The 11,930-nt window shown below is 35.3% G+C and overlaps 2 protein-coding genes across 2 annotated transcripts in view; both read right to left on the bottom strand.

Moving 5' to 3' along the window:
* Positions 1-1,093: 1,093 nt before the first annotated feature.
* Positions 1,094-6,948, bottom strand: Or-54 (olfactory receptor 54). Its single transcript, XM_028306385.1, has 4 exons — positions 6,784-6,948; positions 2,950-3,118; positions 2,088-2,299; positions 1,094-1,777 (listed from the first exon to the last, which is right to left on the bottom strand). Exons 1-4 carry the CDS (start codon positions 6,914-6,916, stop codon positions 1,131-1,133), a joined length of 1,161 nt encoding a protein of 386 aa, XP_028162186.1. The 5' UTR covers positions 6,917-6,948; the 3' UTR covers positions 1,094-1,130.
* Positions 6,949-8,864: 1,916 nt separating this feature from the next.
* The window catches only part of AdoR (Adenosine receptor), a 79,445-nt gene continuing 76,379 nt past the window's right edge, over positions 8,865-11,930 (bottom strand). Inside the window, exon 3 of the mRNA XM_028306350.1 lies at positions 8,865-10,066. Within this exon, the coding sequence (XP_028162151.1) occupies positions 9,362-10,066 (705 nt within the window). The 3' untranslated portion in view covers positions 8,865-9,361. The remainder of the gene's footprint in view (positions 10,067-11,930) is intronic.

Below are 11,930 nucleotides of genomic sequence, written 5' to 3'. Positions count from 1 at the left end.
GTGAAGATTCTTAAAAACGCCCTAAAGTCCTTATAAATACGAAAATTGATAGATGCATTATTTTGTGATTCTTTTTGCAATTTCTCAAGTAAATGTAGACTTTCAAGAGAATAAATTCGTGGTCAACTAGTAGGTATTTTAAGTAATTAGATATCGCGGTGAATGCGTTTCCGATGTTGCTAATAATATGTACTATGAACATTAAAATTTTTCGTAATAACTGCCTCCCTAAAGTGTTACAAAGGTAAACCTCTTGTATTCTTATCTACTTTCTGTAATACCTTTAATGGTTTAAATAAACTTCTTATGGCATGTTAATTGAATTTCATAAGCGAAAAAAGATCTGAACAATGGTATTACCTGTTTAATTCTATTATTACGTAATCGTGCATTCGTGCCTTAAGAGGAGGTATTTCCTTCCGCTTTCCAACGTGTCTATAAAACCACATTAAGTAACTTTTAACGTAGCAATAAACTTTAGGGCTTCGCTTGGCATAGAAAATTGTCAAGACTGTATACAAACCAATATATACTAAGTTGTAATATTACTTTTTATTTCCACTAGATGGACCGACGATCTGGTAAAAGTCGCGGGAGAAGCCATGGATGCGGGCGGCGCAGGACCGATCGTTTTGGAAATCCTTGGGGGAGGCCTTTGTCCAGCAGTGGACGTCATTTGGCTGAAACGAAATATTATTTTTAAGAGGTAAAATTCAAGGGTGTAGAACGGAACAATGCAGGTTCTAAGTGCAAGCATCAGCAACCACTTTTGCAACTTCGTTCCGCACTCGCACTCTTTGTAGTGAGTATTTCACAACAAACGACACTAATTTGTATGTTAAGGTCGACATGAAATATTAGAACGTCGAGAATTAGACTGACAGCGTGTAAAATGTGAAAAGATAAATAGCAATGCATTTGAGATCATATTTCAAAGTAATGCACCTTAATAATTCTCACGTTGTTGTTCCATTAATTTATATTTCAACGAATGTCTTTTTAGATAGTATTCATTAATATTGCAAGTAATCAATCATTCTTCTTGTCTTAAACGGGAATTAGTAAATAAAACATATTATTGTGCTTTGTCTTTATTATCTATTCTCAAGTGAAGTGCATACCTATTGAAATTAAACTTTAACTACAGTGACAAACTTAAACATCGCCTGCAAGGTGGTGGCGAAAGTTGATATGTTCACTGGTATGATATCAGCAGCCAGAATTTCCACTGGTCTCTGGGCCTGTCTTAACATGAAATAAATAGCTTTCTTCTCCTTCACGTCGAAATTCTCCCAACCGCACGAATAAACGCACTGCTCAAAGTATTCCGCTGCATTTGTCAGTCTCTGGCATAAGAAGCAGTACAGAAAGAACACCAAGAAACAATAGACAACCACCGGCATAAATTGAAGCCATTCTTGAAGAGGCAGGTAAAAGAATAAAGACATGCAAACGGCATTCGACCCAAAATTTATGCCGATGGATCCACTGTATAAAGATTTCAACTTGTCAATGATGCTAAGAAGTATCACATGTCTCTTTATCAATTCATGCAGCATTGTTTTCGCAATGGGGTTATTGAAGTAAGTCTGCCGATCATAGTTGTTGAGAGTCATTATTTCTTCGGAAAGAAGCCGGTATAACAGAGCAGTGTACGCTATCAGAACCACGAGGAGGGCTTGGTAGTTTAGAACTACCGTCATGATTGAAATTTCTTGAATCAAAAGGAGAGCAGAGCAAATCTCTTTATTGGGTGATGCAGTCAAAGGCTCCATTCCTGAAAGAAAATATATTTTACAATAGATACCAAAGTAACATTACAGCATCAATAGACATCTTGGGACTTATTACAAATAGTTAAAACGTGCGTTGAACACTTTTTTAAATTGACATTTAATATGGAAATGTCACACGTGTTTTGTAATAACACCACATAATTATGATATCTTGAAGGAAAGTATTTTAAATTTCATCTCTACAATCTAAATGAGCTTTAACCTGTATCTGGCATAAATAAATATCAGAACTGAAATAACAAAATATCAACAGTACCTAGTACTCGTAAAAACTTAACCTACAAATCCTACCATAGCAAGGGGTCATGGAATAGCTGTTCTTCACGTCCATACGGTTGGGCAGGTACACAAACATGGCGTTCGTTAAATTGAAGCCGTAGAACATGTACAGGATCCTCTTGATCCGCTGCACCGCGCGCTTGTGCTTCCCGCGGAAGGCTTCGTTGGCGGTGGCCAGCGCGTCGCTCTGGCTGATCTCTAGCAAGATCGACTTCAGCAATGGGCTGCAAATATACAGGTTTATTTGGTACTCAGTGCCCAAATTAGGAGTAACTTAATCGATTTACGTAAAGAAAACAAACGTCGTCTCCTGCTGCTGTGTAAAGTCGACAACGAAATTGTATCTTTACGCCTCACAGTAGTCACAGTGCGCGTGGACGCACAGGGTGACACACAAACCAATCGCAGAGTTCTATTCAACGCTATGCGTTCGATTTGCTACTTCACTTAAGCAAGCATCGTTTGTGAATACGGGCGTTAGTCACAATAAAATAGGCGAAGATGTTCAATGCCTAAGTTCCTACGTCAAAAAACAAACATTGATTTGATGGATAAAAGAAGATCATTTAAAAGCGCAATCCCAACTAATCCCAACTAATATTATAAATGCGAAAGTAACTCTGTCTGTCTGTCTGTCTGTCTGTTACGCTTTCCCGCTTAAACCTCGCAACCGATTTTGATGAAATTTGGCATAGAGATAGTTTGAGTCCCGGGAAAGAACATAGGATAGTTTTTATCCCGGTTTTTGAAACAGGGACGCGCGCGATAAAGTTTTTCTGTGACAGACAAAATTCCACGCGGGCGAAGCCGCGGGCGGAAAGCTAGTTCCAACATAAATAAGCACAACACACTCATAAAGGTTGTAATATCTTACCGTTTCAGCAAGAACCAGTGGCTGTTGTTGGCGATCAGTATTAAGAGTGACACGTTGACGTAACACTTGATGAAGTCGCGGGCATCCCCTGCGTACTTCACCTGGTACACCGTGCAGCCCACGCCGTAGATGTAGAACAGGAGAGACAAGTGCAAGATCCAGAATGGAGCTAGAAAGTACATTTAGTTTTAGAAGACTGCTGCTGTTGAAGGTTAACCCTTGTTTTGTCTCCTGTCAGTAGCTTTGCACTGGAGGGAAGTCGAACCTAAACATGGAACTCCCTATGTTCTTCTGATTAAATTCGTTACGGGTCCAATGAAAGTTTAACCCCAAGGACAAACTTGACCTTCACTGGTTGGATTTTTTATTAGCGGTCAAGCTGTAGATCCTCGCTACGCAGGAGTTGCAGTGCTGGGAACGAGATTTCCGTTGCTGTTGAGGATTATCAAGCCAATAGCACGCACTCCTTTGATGGTACTTCCCAAATATTTTAAACATGATCCATAAAAGTTCGCTATCCTTGCTGCAGTTACCTACCTACTTAGAAAAGAGTAGCATCAGACAATGTTGTGACGCACATTAGATAATTTCTTTCGATGTGCTCTCTAAATCAAACCCTGATGTTAAAAGCATTGGCCCTCCGAATCTTGGATGAGACATACGAGTAGGTATCGAATACGATCAAATTATGACCTTTAACCCTTATCTTGGCATGACCAAAAATTCACTACGATTTAAAAAAAAATGATATTTATGAGTTAAGTATGATCCTAATAGGCCAATAAAAATGTTTAAAAAAATATATTGTTTTCAGTTTTTCATAAACCAGGTGTATCATATATGATACACTGCCAAGATTAGGGTATAGAAAATTAAAAAGCTAAAATATTCAAAAAATAACTTTGAATGAACAAAAACATACATAAATAATTTAAAAAGGTATTTTTTAAACTTCCTTGACAAAACGGAAACTCATGAGTGAAAAGAATATGCCAAATCCAATTATAGCAAATAATAATTACTCAGACTCTTGCTTTTTATACCTACTAATAATGATAAAAGTCATAAAATCGAATAACTTTTTACCACACATAAAAGTTGATTATATTTTGTGCATTTTATATTTAATCTGCCTATTTTTCTAGTTTTATATTTTCCACAAAAAGCGAAAATAGGCCAACATTGTCATACTTGAGGGCATCAGAAGGTAGGGTGGATGGAGTTTAATAGATTTTTATGAACTAATTGCACTCCACAAGCTTGTCCACTCTAATTACTGTATTTCCTACTAATGTAACACTAATATCTTTTAAAAATACGCATTTTTTCTTAAATTATGATTTAAAAATACATCACGAAGCACTTGGCAATGTAACATATATGATACACAGGCACATGGACGGTTATAAAATCGGCATGTAGCAATACACACCATCCAAACCAAACGAAAAACTCAGAGTAATCCTTCTTCTGTAAATTACATACAGAAAATAACACAAATATTTTGTGATATCGCCAATAAACAAATAAACTTACCACACGTTTGAAGCCAACATGCTTAGGTTATCCAATTTTGACAATAACTGACAGCCAAATGTATTTTTGTGTGAATAGTTTTTTTTATCTCATGCTATGATATATGAGGAACGTGTTAAGTATAAAATAAATTATTTCTAATGCTTTCGCTGCCTTCAGGATTTTTTAAATTAAGATGTATCACCCGTGTTACGATGCCAAGAAAAGGGTTAACCAAAATTGGAAGAAAGAAAGAAAAAACATTTATTTGGTACCAAAAAATTTAAACAATTGAGCCATCCATCTACCAGAGTAATACTATTAAATCCTTCAGCTAAGCTAAAGGAGTTAGGAGTGGACTCAACACAATAGAGTCGGCTTCCCCAGTAGATTGAGCATTTTCACTCAAAGGTAGAAAGGCAACGTAACAGTAAGTACTTTTTAAATCCCATAACTCACTTTTAATTCCAAGAAACATTACGTCATTGAAGTTGTTTTCTCATATTACCGCCATGTGCTGTTAGTCCATAAAGCTTAATTGAGTGTATCGAGAATGCTTGTTTTCTTTTTACGTAGTCTACCGAATTCATATTAAAATAACTTTCTAGCGATACCATGGTGGGTGTTATGTGAACGCGTTCGCTATTTGTCTGTATATTTGAATCTAATAACACTTGCTGTGATTTATTTAGTTGTGATTCTATAAATATTTCAAACGTGATTTTTATTTTAATTTAAATCTATAAAATTGATTTATGACAGTCGATTTCTACTAACACTCACTAATCCGAAAGATGTAAATATAAAGAACAACTTAAATAATAACAAATAAACCAAATAAAAGAAGACATTTCTCAAACTCTACTCTAAAATAAAGTTTCCCAGGTGGAAAAGCTGCGGGATAATGTTATTTTGCACTATTGCAAAAATATTTACAGAAAATTAAAAAGATAGTAAAAATAATTCGTGTGTCAGTTTTCACATTTCACTATTGAAGCATTTTTCTGCTGCTTCACACGCATGTGTTCCGATTCGTGTCAGTGATTGTTGTGTAATACTCAAAAACTGCGTGTTACCGGCTGTTTTACTGCGTATAAACGCCTTTTAAAGCTAAATTGGCAACGAATTTGTTTAAAAAAATTAAGCTAATACAGGGTGTTTGGCGCATCGTGTGCCAAAATTATTTGGCGGATAGAATGGGTCATTTCCTATATTTTCAGCCACCATAACACGTTCCATGCCAGGCGGCTACTTTTATATGAATTTTTTTAGTAATTTCACCAAAATACCCAAATCGCATCATTTAATTTCGATTTAAAAAAAACTACTAGGCGTAGCCTCAAAGTAAATATTTTGTTTTGACGTGCATTGATGTAGGGTTGCATCAAATCTAAATTTACTGGCAAATATCATCTAGTTTTTTTTTAATTCAGCTTTGAAGTTTTCCGAAAAGTTAAAAATGGACTGAACAATTAAGTTTACATGGCTATAATAAAAAAAATAAAAGAGATAGCGATCTTCGGATTTTATCAAAACTTCTCTAGTCTATTCCCATTGAAACGGTATACTAATCTTGTTTAAATAATAACAACAACTTCACAAATTCCTTAAATTAGTGCATTGACTCTACTCGGACTTATATTCAAATTTTGAATTTTGAACTTTTTTTTTACTTTACAATAAGTTCAAAGCAGGTAAAAACTTCACAAAATATTTACTTTGAGGCTACGCCTAGTAGTTTTTTTTTAAATTGAAATTAAATGATGCGATTTGGGTATTTTGGTGAAATTAATATAAAAGTAGCCGCCTGGCATGGAACGTGTTATGGGGGCTGAAAATATAGGAAATGACCCATTCTATCCGCCAAATCATTTTGGCACACGATGCGCCAAACACCCTGTATAAAAAATAATGCCTAAAAACCTTATTTTAAACAGTATTTTTCTTCGACATCATTTTTTAAATTTCCAAAAATCTAGCTTAATCTAGCATAAAAATTGGTAGGTACAATATTGCACAATACAGTGAGAGTCACGATAAATTGTACATATGAAAATAGGTGAAACTAGACCTATTTTTATCGACAAAAAAGAGATCAAATTTTTTTTTATTTTTTTTTTTATTTTTTATAAATTTTTTTTCTTCTAATTACTTATTGTAAAGAAAACGTAATAACTTTTAAACTAAGAGGTATATCCTGATAAAACAAAAAATGGCAACACAATAAAAAATGATACATTTTGAAAAAAAACTGCTTTTAAATTCGTGTTTTTTTGGTTATTTGATAAATTTCAAAAGAAAAAAATAGTTTAAACACACCAGAAATTTTGTTTCCAAGAATCGAAAAGCCAACCAAACTAGGCACAAAATTCACTATCGACAAAAGACTATCGTAGCTATAATCTTGCATGCGACTTCTAAATTCGCGATAATGCCTTTTTATGAACTCCATTTTGGCCGATGCAAACTTGTCTTGTAAGACAAATCAACTCCGTCAATGAAATGAAGTGAAAAATGTGACGGATAACATGGAAAGTACAAATTAGCAATAATAAAAAATAATTATAGGCAATTACAAGGGCGGCAGAATTAATAACGTGTTAGCGATACTAGTCTAAAACAAGTGAAGACTCCATGCTTTACTTACTTGTCTTTCAAAAGATTCAACCGTTAGCTTCTCGTTTTCTTTCAAGAATAATTTCCATTATTGCAACTCCTAAGAAACTACGCCATTAAGTAGTCCCGAGAGAAAAATAAGTCACAAGGAAGGAAATTATTTAAAGAAAATAAGAGCTCGAAGCTATAGCTACAGATCAAATTTTCCCAATGCAAAGAAGTGACAAATAAAAATTAGATTAATTAAAGTAACTATCTAAATAGCTATGATATTTTAGGCTAATTCAACAAAATACTCTTACAATAATTATATCTGTAGATACAAAATAATTCGCATATGAATATCAAAAATTAAATCTTAAGCCACCTCCCGCCAATAATGACAATTGCCACTAATGAACTCTGTCATTAAAACACCCATAAAATTATTAATTCACACATCGCATGTAGGTAGTAATTATGAAAAATGTAGTTTTATTCCTAACTTACAGAAAAGGCATTACTGCCTTAGGTTAGTTAGTAACTATTTTCATAAGTACTTCAGTAAAAATTTTTCATCATCATCATCATCTCAGCCATAGGACGTCCACTGCTGAACATAGGCCTCCCCCAATGAAAAAAAATTTTCAAGGTAACACGGATGCAGCGGTTCCCAAACTTGGGTTCCCAAATACATAAAACTTTTAAGAGACTGGGTTAGAGCGACATCTAGCGGTGTTAATCTGTACTTCATTCTACGAAAGAGCAACAAAACTTGCCAAACCACGCCTGTACCACAGATAATAATTTATCACCCTGTATCATACATTAGCTAGAAAGGCGTGCACTCGACAGATGTCGCTACTAAACCATGACACAGTTTCACTCCAGTAAAACTAGATGGCAGTGGCAATTAATATTACATTGAATTTTACTCAAGTGTGACGATTAAAAGAAAGGAGGTTAATGTTGTTTGTCAATACTCAGCCTTTACGATTTACAATCGCTGCTGAGTGCAATCCAAAATAAGATTTTTCTTATTAGATTGAGATTAAGAAAATAAATGTTATTTGTTGTCTCGCTTTTCGATACTTTGTTTTTTCGTTTTCATAGTAGGTACACAGTTAGCTCATATATATACTGTGGTAGGTACCTACCTATTCATCTAAGTTTAAATATTTACTTAAACAGAGTAAGCACGCGCCATAATCATATTCTATGTGGTTACCAATAGAGAATAATTTTGCTTGCATATTTTTTGAGCCAGAGCGAGACCACCTGGTTCAGTAGAGGTTAAACATATTATTAATTCGTCTCACTACTGAGTATACAAAAAATCCTCTGTTACCTGCTATTATTCTCGTTAGAATAGCATCATATCGCGTATAAATATTTAATATTGCAGTGTCCTTAACTAGCAACGTGCTAAAAACTAAATAACCAGTAGCAGTCTACTGCGTTGATCTTCGAATTAAAATAGCAAGATAATACAGAATACGCACAAGGTTTTTCCATTAATAAAATTATATTTACTCATGAAAAGATGTGATGGCCAACCAGATCTGATTTTTAAAAGAAATTTGTAAATACCTAGGTAGATATTTTGTTTCCTTATCCATGTTGGAAACGTAAATTACATCGACCAAGAAACAGCCAGGTATAGCATTAACCTTCCAGTTCATTTTCCTTAAAGACTGACTACGAGCAATCTACAGACTAAAATCAATAGTTAGGTTGATTGAAAATGCAGTAGTATTGGAGAAATATTTTGGTTTTGCGTATAAAATAAAAGCACAACTCTGAAAATCAAATATTTAATTACTTTTACAACAACAATTGACAAACTTTTAAATACTTAAGCAACAATATAAATACAGCACGGTCATTACAAGATATTCATTTAACAAAACTATGACTCGTAAAAATTTACGAGCAACATCTATACAAGAATAAATCCATACTGACTCTCTAGCCCTTCTCACTAAGAATCGGTATCAGTAGAAAATCGCCGGATCCCATAACAATAGGGGTATAATCACCCTACAACTTCACATTACGTGCAAGTCACAGTAAATAATGAAAATAAATTAGTTTTTGCGTCAGCACGAATATTCGGCATTATGAAGACCTTCCGATTTTCAACCAGCCAGATCGCCGATAAAGTGAGAATGGACCATTATACTAATCAAACGACACCCCATCTGAAGTGAGGTACGTTGATAAAGGAATGTCTTTGACATGTTTTAAAGCTTCAAGTTACGCTATTATACTCGTATGCCGGGCATCCCCGGCAAGGCTCGTGTCAGCTGTCGCCGTTGGCACTGCGCACTCGCCTTAGGAAGTCCTCGACTCGTTTGTATGGACTCTGACATCTTTCCTCATTCGATCGTATGAGATACGGCCCGTCCGACTCTCGACCTTCAGGCGTGTGACGTCCACTCGAACTGTCCGTCGCGTTCCGATTAAGAAACGGCTCCGCGTCCAACGCATTCGATGCAGCCACATTATTTCTGCCATCAGTCGCTGCTTCGGAGTGCATTTCTGCTTCCCTTTGCCGAAGCCATACCGGTGAATGCACGTAGACCCTCGGTCGTTCTCTCAGAGCATTACACCGTTCCAAAGCCGGTCTCCTGACAGGAACAGGGGGTCTGTAAGCTGCAGGAATTGGCACGACTCCTCTTCCAAGGATAGAGCAGATGAGTCCTCGCAAAGCTGCTCGGAAGTCTTTTAAATGGTATGCGTATAATAAAGGATTGATAGCAGAATTGAGATGAGAGAATATTATGCAAAAATATGTCAGGAGATTTGGTATGTCCAAGTCTGGCATAAAGGCTTTCACAGCGTTGATGGTGTAGAGTGGAATCCAGCAGACGATGAAGAAGAATACTATGATGGCGAGGTTCTGGGTGGCTTTGACTTCTCGCTTCTGTGCTGCCCCGAGCACGCGAAGCATGGTCCCTCCGGCGAGTCTGCCCCTGCTTCCTTCTACGGTCACCACTGCGCTAAGCTGGAAGTAAATAAAAAACCTGTTAATATTATCATCATTAAAATAATCTTAAATCAATGTTTTCATTATACAGCCAGGTATGAGGAAACCGGTTTCGTATTTGAGGTATTGAAGGTCATATTGTCTTGCTTGAGATACTAATAAGCCAAATATGCATTCGTATTTACTATTCGTTCCTTTACTATTTTTCAAGCTTCTGACTACTTAAATTCTAAACAAAACTTTTCATACAATATTGTTTGCTTTTCCATACAATTCTCAACTTTAATTAGTTTTTCCCATAAAATTAAACAGAAAAAATATAGGAAATTAAATCTCTTCAAATAAAAAAATCATTGAAATATTAATGATTTTATTTGAAGAGATTTCCCGATTTTCTCGTTATTGTGGCAGGATATTGGACCAGATTAGAATATGATTCCACTTAAAATTGACTGACAGATCAATCATTACGACGACGAAATTAAGGTATTGGAGTTCAAGGTACAAAATTAGCCGTGAATTTTATATCGTGAACTCGTAGTATGTTTTTGCATCGCATGCCTAGGGCTTCGTTATCGATAAAAATACAATACACAATTCCTCCTCAAAATTACGGCGTAATCTAAAATGCATTTTGAAGTGAATGTCTTTAGTATAAGGTTTAAAATCATCGATCAAAATCGTCATTTTGAGTCGGTTGTTGTGCTTGCTACCGTACAAGTAACTGTATGAACAGCGCAGGTGCATTATGTTGAAAAACAAAGGCAGAGCAGGTTCCTCGACTGATAACATTTTGTTTGACGCGCGTTGACCACAACGCATTCCAGTTATGGTTTTATGGTTCTAGATATTTATTTTTCTAAAAGGATACAATTATATTCACGTTTAAATTAACAATGAAGGTCGTTCGTTGATTTGGTAATAGAGCAAATCTAATCATACAAATTAAAGCAACAGATAGGCTTGACACCTACTTTCTGCAATTAGGTAATCCGCAGAGTAGAAGTCTATACCTACATATTTTTAACCGACTTCAAAAAAGGAGGAGGTTATATGTTCGACTGTATGTATTTTTTTTCTATGTATGTTCACCGATTACTCCGTCAATTGTGGACCGATTTTCAAAATTCTTTTTTTTGTTCGATAGGGTACACTTCTGAGGTGGTCCCATTGTCACCAAGTCAGGATCTGATGATGGGATCCTAGGGAAATCAAGGGCAACCCTCAAATTTTATAGGCACGTATATCGTTTTTCAAACTTTTTCTTAAGTTATTCAAGTATTTGCTCCTGGAAATCATCATCTCATATTGATGAGCTGATGATAGAAGGTAAAACTCCTTAATGCTTAGGAGTTGGAGGATAATTCTTTTAATTTTATAGATAAGTATAGTTTCTAAAGTTATTCAAGTGTTTACATCAGATATTCATCATCTCATCATGATGAATTGGTCATGGTAGGTACAACTCCTTAATGCTTAGGAGTTGGAGGATAATTCAATATTATCAACAAAGTAAAATGTAATATAGTGCAATATCCAACTCATAATAATAAATTATATAATAATATAATTTACTATATGTATAATTTTTTTTTTTTCTATGTATGTTCACCGATTACTCCGTCAATTGTGGACCGATTTTCAAAATTTTTTTTTTGTTCGATAGGGTACACTTCTGAGGTGGTCCCATTGTCACCAAGTCAGGATCTGATGATGGGATCCTAGGGAAATCAAGGGCAACCCTCAAATTTTATAGGCACGTATATCGTTTTTCAAACTTTTTCTTAAGTTATTCAAGTATTTGCTCCTGGAAATCATCATCTCATATTGATGAGCTGATGATAGAAGGCAAAACTCCTTAATGCTTAGGAGTTGGAGGATA

Source organism: Ostrinia furnacalis, unplaced genomic scaffold, assembly GCF_004193835.3.
Source record: "Ostrinia furnacalis isolate ACB-3 unplaced genomic scaffold, ASM419383v2 OfSCF1918, whole genome shotgun sequence".
In the NCBI taxonomy this organism is placed as follows: Eukaryota; Metazoa; Arthropoda; class Insecta; order Lepidoptera; family Crambidae; genus Ostrinia; species Ostrinia furnacalis.
Note: the sequence above shows the minus strand (reverse complement) of the source record. Positions and strands in the feature narration are given on the sequence as shown.

What these genes read in the sequence shown, in the direction of transcription:
- Or-54 (XM_028306385.1), bottom strand. Translation starts at nt 6,916, where the DNA reads ATGGAGTTCATAAAAAGGCATTATCGCGAATTTAGAAGTCGCATGCAA. An exon ending in CACTGGTTCTTGCTGAAACG is followed by an intron (nt 2,300 to 2,949) that starts GTAAGATATTAC and finishes GTATATTTGCAG; the next exon opens with CCCATTGCTGAAGTCGATCT. An exon ending in TTCCATGACCCCTTGCTATG is followed by an intron (nt 1,778 to 2,087) that starts GTAGGATTTGTA and finishes ATTTTCTTTCAG; the next exon opens with GAATGGAGCCTTTGACTGCA.